At 50.8% G+C, this 13,461-nt stretch overlaps 4 protein-coding genes across 4 annotated transcripts; 2 read left to right on the forward strand and 2 right to left on the reverse strand.

The window, feature by feature from the left end:
• Positions 1–51: 51 nt before the first annotated feature.
• Positions 52–1,131, reverse strand: N7496_008492 (3-demethylubiquinone-9 3-methyltransferase; the record flags this gene model as incomplete). Its single annotated transcript, XM_056701411.1, has 1 exon — positions 52–1,131. The coding sequence occupies one exon, from the start codon at positions 1,129–1,131 to the stop codon at positions 52–54; it is 1,080 nt and encodes a 359-aa protein (XP_056553474.1).
• A 643-nt stretch (positions 1,132–1,774) lies between these two features.
• N7496_008493 (putative C6 transcription factor (AmyR)) lies at positions 1,775–3,750 on the reverse strand (the record flags this gene model as incomplete). The annotated part of the gene is made up of 3 exons (XM_056701412.1): positions 1,775–2,209; positions 2,270–2,720; positions 2,786–3,750. The coding sequence occupies 3 exons, from the start codon at positions 3,748–3,750 to the stop codon at positions 1,775–1,777; spliced, it is 1,851 nt and encodes a 616-aa protein (XP_056553475.1).
• A 2,804-nt stretch (positions 3,751–6,554) lies between these two features.
• N7496_008494 (glycoside hydrolase family 31 protein) lies at positions 6,555–9,693 on the forward strand (the record flags this gene model as incomplete). Its single annotated transcript, XM_056701413.1, has 5 exons — positions 6,555–7,240; positions 7,310–7,717; positions 7,778–7,948; positions 8,008–9,391; positions 9,427–9,693. 5 exons carry the CDS (start codon positions 6,555–6,557, stop codon positions 9,691–9,693), a joined length of 2,916 nt encoding a protein of 971 aa, XP_056553476.1.
• A 1,772-nt stretch (positions 9,694–11,465) lies between these two features.
• Positions 11,466–13,341, forward strand: N7496_008495 (alpha-amylase; the record flags this gene model as incomplete). The annotated part of the gene is made up of 8 exons (XM_056701414.1): positions 11,466–11,624; positions 11,687–11,725; positions 11,779–11,894; positions 11,948–12,056; positions 12,114–12,342; positions 12,400–12,562; positions 12,617–12,763; positions 12,819–13,341. 8 exons carry the CDS (start codon positions 11,466–11,468, stop codon positions 13,339–13,341), a joined length of 1,485 nt encoding a protein of 494 aa, XP_056553477.1.
• Positions 13,342–13,461: the final 120 nt, after the last annotated feature.

Genomic DNA, 13,461 nt, shown 5'->3' on the forward strand with positions numbered 1-13,461 from the left:
ATATATTTACACAAATTCCAAAATAATCTTACAAGTCCTCCTCACCCACACTCAAACACCCTTCTTAACAGCCCAGAAGTAATTCCCCCAACTCTCCGACCCAGGTACCATCTTCCATCCCAATCCAGGAACATAAATCGTCCCCATACACTTCCACCTCATCCCCTCCAACGCACTCGGCCCCCCACGACTCGTCGCCGTATCCGCAGCCCGCATCAGGCCCTCCTGCGCCCACGCATGTAGTTCCGGCGGATTGACAAACTTGCTCCACTCGTGCGTGCCGCGTGGGACAACGCCAATCGGCCACGGCGCTTCGGCGATGACCTGGTTTAGCAGGAAGGACGGGAATGTGCGGGAGATGGTGGATCCGATGAGCCAGCCGCCGGGTTTGAGAGCGCGCAGGCAGTTGGAGAGGAAGGCTTGCGGGGTTGTTGTTGTGGGGTCGATATGTTCGATTACCTCGAAGAGAGTGACCATGTCGAATTGGGGGTGTAAGGGTTCGCCCGTCGAGGGTGTGGATTCGGAGGATCCGGATGTGGATGTGGATGCGAGGACGTCTTCGAGCGTGGTGTTTAGGTATTTGAATTTTCCGCTGCGGAGGTGTGCGTCCACGGTTGGATCCATGCGTGCGTGTTCGCGGGCTACTTGGATTAGCATTGTGGATGGGTCGATTGCTGTCATTGAGGCTGCGCGGGTTGCGGTTGGTGCTGGGGCGGATGGGTCGAGTGGGATTGTGCGTGCGAGAGATTCTGCAAAGATTCCGCCGCCGCAGCCAATGTCCATGTAGTGTAGGTTTGCGGCGGTTGAGGTGCCTGCGCTGGTAGTTTCGGCGGTTGGAGGAGGGCTGTCCGCGAGGCAGGATGCGATGAATTCGTGTCGGAGAGGGTTCATCAAGTGGAGGATTCGGGATGGACCCATTGGATCCCACCAGGAGCTCGCGAGGGCTGAGAAATGGGAGAGCTCATCGGGGGAGACGGAGGATGTAGAGTGGTTGCGTGTGATTGGCGCTTTTCTTGAGAGAGGAGAGGCTGAGGGGAAACGAGAGAGGAAGTGTCGGCATGTTGGTCGCGTTGCTGTCGACGCAGCGTGGAGGGCGCGGAGAGAGATAGGGCGCGGTCGAATGGATGCCATATTGGCTGTTCTGAGACAATGAGCCTTCTAGGTTGTAGGTATGGAAGAGAGACTCTTGAGCAAGTCTGCGCTGCTAGTCAGAGGTCTGACAGGCCTTTGAAGACAGGGCTATAGAGGGAAGTTGCCGTTAGCTGGGTCCGAAAATCATATACAAAGGGCTAATGAGCCAAAAATTCACATACTGTGGGGGTCAGCACATTATTTGCAGCTGCTGTAAATCAATTTGTTGCACTCGGAATGAAGAAAGTTGAAGCTATTCGTATCAACGAGAACCTCCGAGACAAACATGCCAAGCCTGGCTGAAATGGAGGAGTTTGCATGGCTGATGATTGACCGCTTTCTGGACTGCCCTCTCGTCGGTTTCTGACGGAGTAGATCTTGCAGTCCTCATTATAAAATTGAGGAAAGTTGTATAGGATGTCTATGTGGCAATCTTTCTACTCCTTCATGCCATAAAAGTGGTATAGTAGAATAGTCTTCCTTGTCTGGTAATATATCTTCCGGGTCCCAGTATATACAACACACCCCTGCATCAAAAAATCACCGATCTATAAATGAACGCCAGAGTGGTATCATCAATCAAAAGTCTCGTGAAAACGTCAAAGTCCCAGAACAAAAACACACGAGAATAACCAATAGTCATTCAAGACAAAAGACAATCCTGGAATCCGAGTTCACCCCCGGGTCCGACGCCGGAGAGATGAGGAGGAACCTGCTCAGTCTGGTCACCATCTACTTCGCGGATTACATCCAGATCTCGACATGCTGCGAATAAATCCCATCCCTGCTCACCAGTCCAGTTGTGCCCTTGCCCTTGATCATGTGCATGGTCACCAAGCGCTGGTAGGAAGTTACCAACGGTCAAGGTGCAGTCGAGTCCCAGCACGGACTTGCACCGTTCTAAAAGGGCGGGAAAGAGGTACGATGGTGAGCCTCGGATCTGTGATAGGGTGTGCAAAATACCCCAGAGGAGTTCGCGAGGGTCGACCGTGGATTCTGCAAGTCGATGCACTGCTTTGGTGCCCAAGGACCGCGTAACATCGGCGACCGATGTGCCCATGTCGAACAGTTTTTGCTCCTGAATCAATTGTTAGGAGGGTGGTTTAGAATGTGCGACGAGTCGTTCAATTCAACTTACCATTCCAATTCCATGGGCATCCACCGCTCCTTGAGAGGCAGAGCCAATCACGCTCATCACGGCCTTGCCAACTAGAACTGGCAAATGAAAAGGTAGCACGCCCTCATCGCGGGCACCGGGTTGAGTGGCGTGGTTCATGGACAATTTCCACATCATCGCCTGGAGCCATTGTTGTGTAATGAGAATGTCGACTTGTTGAATTTCCATCACCCCATCGAGCGAAATGGGTTTGCACAGGCTGGATTGAATAGCTGATGTGGGAGGTCTCTCCAAGAGCCCTTCTCCGCCGCCTGCGGAGACCCAGTCATAGAGATTTGAGGTGAGTTTCTCGAAAATACCGATTAAATTGATAAAGCCGTATGCGAGAATAGGGTCTTCGGAACAGAGGACTTGGGGTTTGTGGATCGAGCTTCGGAGCATGACTGGTTTGGCCTGTTGGAGAGCATATCCTCTGTTTATCATCATTGTTAATTAGTTAAAGGAATCATAGAAAATGTGGGAACCAAAATCACTAACCTCTCTGTAATAAAGAGCAGCCAGAATATACGTCTCCTTTCCTCCGCATCTTCTACACTGAGATCCGCATAGGTAGATTCCCGATGCAGACCCAGGGTAAATGTCATCGAGGTCGCTTCGCACAGGTAGTACCAGGCATGACTTTGTTTGTCAAGATTGCCATACGATGCGAACAAGAAGAATGAAGTCAGTAGGGTTTCGATACTCAGATCTTCTACAATGTCACATTCTCGACGTGCCCGCACGGCTTCCGCTAAAAGCTTCTCTCCTGACACTAACGAGTGACCATCACCCAAGCTCTGCAGACGAGCGGGATCCGGTACCGGAGTGTCACCATCCAGTTTCAGCTGAATATGAGTCGCTGCACAAAGAGAAGCTAGGAATGCATATCTGGAAGGCGAGAGATGCTCTGGCTGTTGACTATCCAGACGAAGCTGCTCACCCCGCACGACCGGCATGATCGGGAATAAGTATTTCAAATAGACATTGACATGCGCCAACAAAATCTGTGGCGAGAGACGGCGCGAATTTGGCATAAATTGGCTCTGGCCACGAATTGACTCGACGGTCGAATCCGTCGAGTCCGGTGAAGAGACTAGCTCTGGCGGTGGTAGTTGGGAGAGGGTATCCGATAAATCATGCGGTACATATTGTACATCTGCCACTGCAAATGCCGGGGAGGCCGGAGAGCTCAATCTGTACGTTGCGTCGGCGTAACCGTCCTGGTCGGCATAGAATTGCTCCTGAGTGGCATCGCTTCGGGCCGATAACGGATGTATCGGGGCCAGGGGATAGAGAGTCCGAAACTTCGGCCCTTTACGACGCAGAACATCGCTATAGGAGCATGATAGTAGCAGACGTTGACATTTGTCACACGGTAGCTCGCGAGAGCATTTAATCTTGCGTCGGCGACAATTATCACATGCCTGCTTGAAAGATGGTTTGGATGACGGAGCCAAATCCATGCTGCTTGTCAGACTCAAAGGGGTAGATGAGGAAGAGAAAAGACAAGTTGAGTTTGCAGCAGCTCCAAATAGTGTGGGTCTAGTAGACTGTCATGATCAGATGGAGCAAGTAGTAAAGGACTAAATATAAAAAAGAAGTAGAGAAACTCAAGATCCAGAAGAAAAAAAAGAAAAACAGTGGTTTATCTGGGGAAGCGCGGGGCCACCCAAGCCCCGCAAAAGGGCCCCTGCACGATGATTCTGATTTGTGAAGCCTTGAAATACGCCCTTTTCTATAGCCTCCTCATGCTTCTCCTCCTTCTCCTCTTTTGTCCTCATCATCCGAGAACTCCTATTACTACTACTGTACCTCCTCCTAGTATCGCCTCACCGGTGATATACTTTCAGAGGCTGGATTTACCTAGCGTACGAAGCGTCGTCAGATTTCGTGCCTGATGTCTCTCTATCTACCTTGTCCTCGAACGGAGGATTCTTATCCTAGCTGACTGCCGGCAAGGAATAGGCCTAGGATTGAGTTCACCTCACTACCTTCATCATCCAATGGCACGGCTCTTTCCTCGAGTCAGATCTTTCCAGAATCCTCCCTTATCCAGGACTAGGCCGAAAACATTCAACGATGCAGCAAGCCTCTCACTACGCCGGCACCTAAGCGAAGGCCCCCAGTAGATCCCCTGTCCATCATAACCTTGGCACGCAGGGACGACGTAAGACCTCATCCCAGCCTTTACCAGACCGGAATGGGATTAGCTGAGCCGAATAGGCTGCCAGGCACTCGGCTGCACGACAGACCGAGGGGAAGCACGATTGCTCAGTGGTCCGTGGTCATCGCTGACGGAGACAAAAAGAGAGAAAGTTAGAAAGTTTATGCGGGGCCATGCGCGATTTTCTCACCTTGATTAACTCCCAAGCTAACCCCGTTATTTCCAGCCGCAGCTTTAGTCGTGTCCAGTTGGTCCAGTTGGTCCGCTACTCGAGTGACTAGACCATGATGAGCCCGCGTCTCCGCAGTCTTCAACGGGTGGCTCCATGGAAGGAATCAATAGCATTGCATGTTGGCTGGCGCCCAGTGCGTGTTAGCTCTTCCTGATGGGCCAATGAATACGATCTTCCGAGACGCTAGAAGCCTCTCTCTGTCTTCCAAATTCCATATGGGGCTTGAGATGCCGAGATTAGTTGATTATTACACTTCCTCGGGAAGCCGAGGAGCAAACGACGAGAGGTCACAGTGCGACCGACGCTCTTTGGAGCATCCACTCGATCAGACCATGCCAAAGGGCAACAAATACATAAATGGGTCGCAATACCTCAACAACTGGTGGACCTCATCTCGGTGTGTCCCCAACCTGGGGGTTGTTAATGACGACGAGGGAAAAAGTATCCTCCTCGTCCCTCCAAGGCCCAAGGTTCCTATAAACAGGATTCCCCAGGAATCCCTCCCCCGCCACAGGAACCTCCCGAGATGAAAGGGACCCCCAGATTGCCTGCATCGTGTTTGGCATTTCATCATCGGCTTCCCCGGTCCCTTCGTGTCTAGTGTGCCGCTAGATTGAAAACACTCACCGGTCCTATTCCCCTAGACCAAGCCAGACCCCAGACTACTTGCTAGTGTAGGTACTATTCTAGATGAAGACTGTGAAATGAGGAATAGTCATCGGTAATACTACTATTATGTGTTCTCAGTAGTCTCTTTCCTCCAAGGTTCTCCGCTTTCCCCAGGTTTGATTCCTAGCGTTACATGGAGGACTCTGTATAGTCACTGTAGTCACTGTAGTGTATACTCTTGGCCTCTCTTCCAACGAGGGAAAGAGGTGCCGCGATGCTGTTAAATCAATTAAGAATGAGTCTTTCGAATGGGGGAATGTTCTGTCAAGTCAACCTACTCTACCGATAGGTCACCTTTTTCTAGCTTCTTCCTACTCTGCCTTTGGGATTATTATTAATCGCCCGTGTCTATCACTTTGACTAGAACAAGGGTTCTCTTTTAAGCTATAGCAGACTAACTCGTATCTACAACCACTCTATCTCGGTCTTTCTCCTCGGTGCATTATGATTCAGCAAACCCCACCATCTCTTGCATCCTCGGGCAATTGTCGGACAACCAACCAATCACGCCTCTCTAGCTTCAAGGTTCCAGGATGGAACCTCCAGACTTCACAGCCCGTGGGTCCAAGCAAGTAGTGAAGAAGAGATGCTTCAACAGTGACTACCAAGTACTCGGCTTGTAGCAACCTCACCGAGCCCGTCGAGGACTCTCGAGGCCGTCCAGCCCGTGCAACCCGTCGAGCTCGTCTAACCCGTGTCGCCCGGCCCCCCGTCCCTAGACTAGTAGACTACCCCTCGGTCCTACGCACGGTGCAATGTAATAATGACGATCATCATCCCCACAATTGTGCTCTGTGCAACTTCCCACCGAGTTCCAGCCAGTCCGCTAGGCGTAGCTAAGCTTGGGCGCGACTCATCCAACCCCGCATAGCCATGCATGCCCACTCTGGAATGCTGGCTCGACACCGTGGGAATCCCACCGCGTCCCCGCTATGCACGGAGATTCAACGGAAATTTTTACGCCATCGTACTGAGTCCCTGACGAGAGGGATACACCTGGTGCCGCCTTTGGTGTTTGTGTTGCGCTACAGTATCGCGATCGCCCTCGAGTGGTGCTCGACCCCATCGCATACTATAAGAGGGACCGGTGCCAGACGGATTGCAGTAAACGGAGGAAACGAATCTTCGATCGCAAACCCGTCTAAAGACAGCGTGACGATCCTTCCTCTACGATCTCCTCGTCGCGGATTGAATCGATCGCGATGGTTGGTCTTACGCGCCTTTTGGCTGGAGCCTGGCTGCTGCCAGCTGTGTATGGCGCCGCCACGCAGACCTCGAGTTCGGCTTATGTCCAAACCACCCTCGACTCCAGTGTCGATGTGGGTGCCAACCTTATCGCCAACGTTGATGACCCCGAGGCCGTCAATGCGCAGTCCGCTTGCCCTGGTTATCGGGCATCGAACGTGAAAAGCAATTCTCATGGATGGACAGCGACCCTGAAATTGGCAGGAAAGCCCTGCAATGTATACGGTACTGATGTGGAATCACTCGACTTTACTCTCGAGTACCTGTCTTCCACGCGGGTTAACTTCCAAATCACTCCTTCCCATGTGGATGCCTCAAACGCATCTTGGTACAGCCTCTCCGAGGACGTAGTACCGCGTCCCAAGGCCGACAAGCAAGGGTCTGCCCAGGACAGTCATTTCGAGGTCTCCTGGTCCAATGAGCCTAGTTTCAGCTTCAAGGTCGCCCGCAAGGCTACCGGAGACGTTCTCTTTGATACCACGGGCTCCAAGCTGGTGTTTGAGAACCAATTCATCGAGTTTGTCACTGCTTTGCCCGAGGACTATAACTTGTATGGACTCGGCGAGCACATCCAGCAGTTGCGCTTGCTGAAGAACTCGACCTTCACTATGTATGCTGCGGATACCGGCGATCCGGTTGATCAGTAAGTTATCTATCGATTCTTTTCTGTGATGATCGAATAGAGCCCAGTACTAATTTCCAATCACTACAGAAACACTTACGGATCGCATTCTTTCTACCTAGATACTCGTTACTACGAAGTCAATGGCAAGGGGTCTCATACTCTCGTGTCCAGTGACCAGGCCTCTACCTCCAAGGACTATGTCTCGTACTCTCACGGTGTTTTCCTGCGCAATGCTCACGGCCAGGAGATCCTTCTTGGAACTAAGAAGCTCACATGGCGTACTATCGGTGGTAGCATCGATTTGACCCTCTATGCGGGCCCAACTCAGACGGAGGTGACCAAGGACTACCAACTGAGCACCGTTGGTCTGCCTGCCATGCAGCAGTACTTTACCTTTGGCTACCATCAGTGCCGCTGGGGATACCAGAACTGGTCCGAGGTGGAGGATGTTGTTGCCAATTTCCAGAAGTTTGAGATTCCTCTGGAAAACATCTGGTATGTTGACATGCAAACACCTATTTAAAACCGAATATCAGGCTAATAATGTGCTGCCAGGAATGACATTGACTACATGCACGGTTACCGTGACTTTGACAATGATGCGAACCGCTATTCTTACGAGGATGGAGCCGTGCTCCTGGAAAAGCTGCACAAGAGTGGCATCCACTACATCCCTATTGTTGATTCTGCTCTGTACATCCCGAATCCCAACAATGCGTCCGACGCGTGAGTCTTGCCATCCTCCCCATGCGAGAAGAAAACATTGGAATTGACAAATGACCCAGGTATGACACATACACTCGTGGTGCCGAATTGGATGTTTTCCTGAAGAACCCCGACGGAAGCACCTACATTGGTGCTGTCTGGCCTGGATACACCGTCTTCGCCGATTGGCACCACCCTAAAGCCGGTGACTTCTGGGCGAATGAGCTTGTTACTTGGCACGAAAAAGTTGCCTTTGACGGTATTTGGATCGATATGAATGAAGTCTCTTCTTTCTGTGTTGGAAGCTGTGGTACTGGAAAGCTCAGCCAAAACCCAGTCCACCCTCCATTCTCGCTTCCCGGTGAGCCTGGAAATATCGTCTACGATTACCCCGAGGGCTTCAATGTCACAAATTCGACCGAAGCTGCCTCTGCCTCTGCGGGATCCTCCAGCCAAGCTGCTGCGGCGGCGGCTACTGGACAGTCTGCGACTACCACCACCCCCTATTTGCGCACCACGCCTACTCCTGGCGTTCGTAATGTGAACCACCCCCCATACGTGCTCGACCACTCTCAAACTGGCCACGATCTTGCGGTGCACGCTGTCTCTCCCAACGCAACTCACTCTGATGGTGTTCAGGAGTACGATGTCCACAGTTTGTATGGTCACTCTATCATTCGTGCCACCTACGAGGGTCTCCTCAAGGTCTTCCCTGAGAAGCGCCCATTCATCATTGGTCGCTCGACCTTTGCTGGAACTGGTAAATGGGCCGGCCATTGGGGCGGTGATAACACCTCCAAATGGTCATACATGTTCTGGTCCATCCCGCAGGCTCTCCAGTTCTCGCTGTTTGGTATTCCCATGTTCGGTGTTGACACCTGTGGTTTCAATGGCAACACTGACGAGGAGCTCTGCAACCGTTGGATGCAGCTGTCGGCCTTCTTCCCTTTCTACCGGAACCACAATGTGCTCTCTGCCATCAGCCAGGAGCCTTACCAGTGGGCTTCTGTTGCTGAGGCCTCCAAGGCTGCCATGAAGATTCGTTACGCCATTCTCCCTTACATGTACACTTTGTTCCAACAGGCGCATACCACCGGATCGACGGTCATGCGCGCACTGGCTTGGGAGTTCCCCAATGACCCCTCCCTGGCGGCTGTGGACACCCAGTTCCTCCTCGGACCTTCCCTCATGGTTGTCCCTGTCCTCGCACCTCAGGCAACCACTGTCAAGGGTGTTTTCCCGGGCATCAAGGAAGGCGAGGTCTGGTATGACTGGTATACCCAAACTGCCGTCGATGCCCAGCCCCATGTCAACACGACCATCGCCGCTCCTCTGGGCCACATTCCCGTGTTTGTGCGTGGTGACAGCATTCTCCCCATGCAGGAGCCTGCCTTGACCACCCGTGATGCTCGCAACACCCCTGGACCCTCCTCGCTGCGCTCGGCGATAAGGGAACTGCCTCGGGTGAATTGTACCTTGATGATGGAGAAAGCCTCGAGCCCAACTCTACTCTGACTGTCACATTCAAAGCTACCAAGTCCAGCCTTAGCGCTGAGCCCCGTGGAAACTGGCAAGAGAAGAATGCGCTCGGCAATGTCAACGTCCTGGGCGTCACTCACAAGCCCAATGGCGTGACTCTCAACGGCAAGACCGTTCCGGCCGCGTCCGTCCACTACAATACTACCTCGCACGTCCTGTCGGTTACTGATTTGCAGAAGATGACATCGAAGGGAGCGTTTTCAAGCAGCTGGGTCCTGAAGTGGTAAATATCCATGTGTGACGGTCAGGAGTGAAGGAGGATGTCAATAATGATTATACACATAGCCAGTATTCATTAATTTGCTATGTCTGTTACGGAATTTCACAATCTCCCATCGGTGCTAGGCTATAAAATCATGCCATTTCATGTCCTCCGGCTTGTAGATTTCGCCCTGGTTTGGATCTGCATGTGAAGAGGAGCGAGTCAATAAATCATTTTTTTTTCTTTTTCAAAAGATGATGACTTGGTTTACATTCAGGCATTTTCCGAATCGACTCGGGAAAATACGAAATGTGGATCTCAGCCGTGCTGGCTGGTCCAATTTGCAAAACGCATCGCCCGTTCATCCCGATCCAGTCCGTTTAACAAGGCAGTTTCCGCCCGAATAATAAATGGATATTCGCCGAAATCCGAAACCCGATCTTATCGGGTATAGGAGAGATCATCTTTGTAAGACCAATGACACCTCAAACCCAAGACATAGGATGGACATTGTTATCAATTATTATTCTCGACTCTAGAATCGACTTGTCATGTCAAAAAGTTGACGCAGATTGCCTAATTGGTTGGGAGGGCTTTGGTCACTCCAGCCGATGGCCAATCAATCTAAGTCAATGGATTTAAATCCGCAAATCATTGTACTAAAAATAATGACTATAACCCATGCTGAAGATAAGTACTAACATCGATCTTTCATAACTGTAATCACTCTTTCGCCGACATAAGTTCATCATTCTTCGCCATAATGTATTGTAAATGCAGTAGGATTTGTACAAACTCATGTTCCGTAATGTACTCACTTTCTATAAGTCTGTACTCCGTACCGAAGGAACCATCTATTTCTCCGTATCCCAGCTCCTCACTCGAGCAGCAGCGGCAAAACACCGCGATCAGGAAAATGATCGACAACCGCCCCCAAACCCCCTGCTATTCGCCAATCACCATTCCAGCCCCTGTTGCAACCCCAGCAAGCACGACCCTGTAAATTCACTGTAGGCAGACTAGGGTTCTCTTGGACCTAAACGCTGATTGCCCAAGACCCCTGTCCGTCTGGCGATCCTGTCACCGTGATTGTAATTAATTGCAGGCATACCCAGCCTCTACCGTTTGCATAATGCACTAGCGACGCCCCAGTCCTTCCACCAGTCTTGGCGGGGACGCACTTTACTTGAGTCTAGGATATGCCAATCATCTCTGTCCATCCATCGGGGCCTTCCTCTCTGTTTAGAACGGGCGAGTTGACCCCTATCGAGAAGATCGGGATCTGAACGAATTGGATCTTGACGTTGTACTGGGTTGATTCGGTGCAAGTTACGCACGCGAAGATCGACGTTCTTTTCCTGCTCCTTTGGAAGTGAGGATCGTTCCTCCTCGAACGTTGGTGTGTTTCCTGTTCTGCTCTGCTGTTGAGTAGTGGACTATTTTCTCGGTTGCTGCTTCCTACGTCCAATCCGTTGGCTTGAAGTTACCAGGGGCGGGCATTCACTGGAGATTGTATGACGATCGCTGTCGATCTTCTTTTTTGCTACAGTACTCTCTCGTCTTCAGATTCTAAGAGTTGCAGCGGCTGGGTTTGGTCGGTAGGTGAATACCCTGCTTTCTGGCATTTAATTCCCGAGAGTGCGGGGAAATCAAAATCAGTATGTATTAGGATTTGCCAAGTTAACAGAGTGTTCGGCCAGGACAGACGTCAGACCTGACGCTTTTGCTATAAAAACGCATTAGATTTACTTTCTTTCGCACTACCAAGACTCGATTATTCATCTAGGTAGAAGCAAGATGTCTCTCCTACTCAATCTGTTCTTTACGGGCCTGATCGGCTCAGTCCTCGCTGCGACTCCTGCTCAGTGGCGCTCACAGTCGATCTATTTCATGCTCACTGATCGGTTTGCAAGAACGGATGGCTCAACTACGGCTACCTGTAATACCGACGATAGGGTACGTTTGGTTGTGATGATACCTCGAGATTCCCATAACACACAGCCAACACTTTCCTTTAGGCATATTGCGGTGGTACCTGGCAAGGAATCATTGACCAGGTAAGTCCAACTCTCTCGTGGCCTCAGAACCCTTGATCTAATTATGACGACAGCTAGACTACATTCAGGGAATGGGCTTTACTGCCATCTGGATCACTCCTGTCACTGGTCAGCTGACGGGAGATACTGGGGATGGCACAGCATATCATGGATACTGGCAACAGGATATGTAAGTCTTGATGTGGTCTATTCTTCTCTTGGGTGGAATTGACGAATCATTAGTTATTCGTTGAACTCAAACTATGGAACAGCCAGTGACCTCAAGTCTCTGGCTTCGGCTCTCCACGATCGTGGCATGTACCTGATGGTAGATGTCGTGGCTAACCACTTGGTGAGTCTCGACTAAGGCCATATCTGCAGATAAGGTCTTGCTAATGGCCAAAATCAGGGCTACGCTGGCGCTGGCAACACCGTTGATTATAGTGTCTTCGACCCTTTCAACTCAAATGACTATTTTCACTCATACTGTGAGGTCACAGACTACAGTAACCAGACTAACGTGGAGGATTGTTGGCTTGGTGACACAACTGTTTCCTTGCCTGATCTCAATACCGAGTCAGAAAGTGTTCAAAATATATGGTATAGCTGGGTTGGCTCTTTGGTTTCCAACTATTCGAGTAAGCAACCGACACCTGACTCTCGCATGACTTTTAGCTAATATGGGACAAACAAAGTTGATGGTCTGCGCATTGACACTGTCAAGCACGTTCAAAAAGACTTCTGGTCTGACTATAACAAAGCTGCTGGTGTCTACTGTGTCGGTGAGGTCTTCGATGGCGATGCAAGCTACACGTGCCCTTATCAGGAGGTTATGGATGGGCTGCTAAACTATCCCATGTGAGTATCCATTGTGCTCAGCTCGCTCCCACGGCAACTGAATTGAGAAAATAGGTACTACCCGCTGCTTCGGGCCTTCCAGTCCACCAGTGGAAGCATAAGCGACCTTTACAACATGATCAACACGGTGAAGTCCACCTGCTCCGATTCCACCCTTCTTGGGACTTTTGTGGAGAACCACGATAATCCTCGGTTTGCCTCGTATGTCCACTTGATTTTTAATTTACAAATATTGCCACCTGCTCAGTCTTTGCAGGTATACCGATGACATGTCCTTGGCCAAGAATGCAGCGGCTTTCACCATCATGGCAGACGGCATCCCTATCATCTACGCCGGCCAGGAACAGCACTATAGTGGTGGTAGCGATCCTGCAAACCGCGAGGCTGTCTGGCTATCTGGTTACAGTACTGAGAGCGAATTGTATAAGCTCATCGCAAAAGCGAATGCCATTCGGTCCCATGCAATCACCGAGAGCGATACTTATATCACGTACAAGAACTACCCTGTCTATCAAGACGGCAGCACACTAGCAATGCGCAAAGGAGACAATGGCACACAGACTATTACCATTCTCTCGAATCTTGGGGCAAGTGGGAGCCAGTACACACTCTCACTGGGAAATACGGGCTATGATGTAGGGACTGCTTTGACGGAGATCATTACCTGTGCAAGTATCACCGTTGACAGTAGTGGCAACGTGCCTGTGCCGATGGCGAGTGGGGAACCAAGGATTGTCTATCCCAGTTCGAATATTAAGGGGTCTACCATCTGTGCCTGAGTGGATACCTTTATATTTAGTGTTGCCTGAATCTTGAAAGTCTCTATGCACCTAAAAATTCTTCTCCACTTATTATGCTCAAACGGTGGAGAATCTCCTCGGGGGTAGCTGGAAGCGGCT

The sequence above is a fragment of the Penicillium cataractarum genome, assembly GCF_028827025.1.
Source record: "Penicillium cataractarum strain IBT 29864 chromosome Unknown utg000007l, whole genome shotgun sequence".
NCBI classification, from domain to species: domain Eukaryota; kingdom Fungi; phylum Ascomycota; class Eurotiomycetes; order Eurotiales; family Aspergillaceae; genus Penicillium; species Penicillium cataractarum.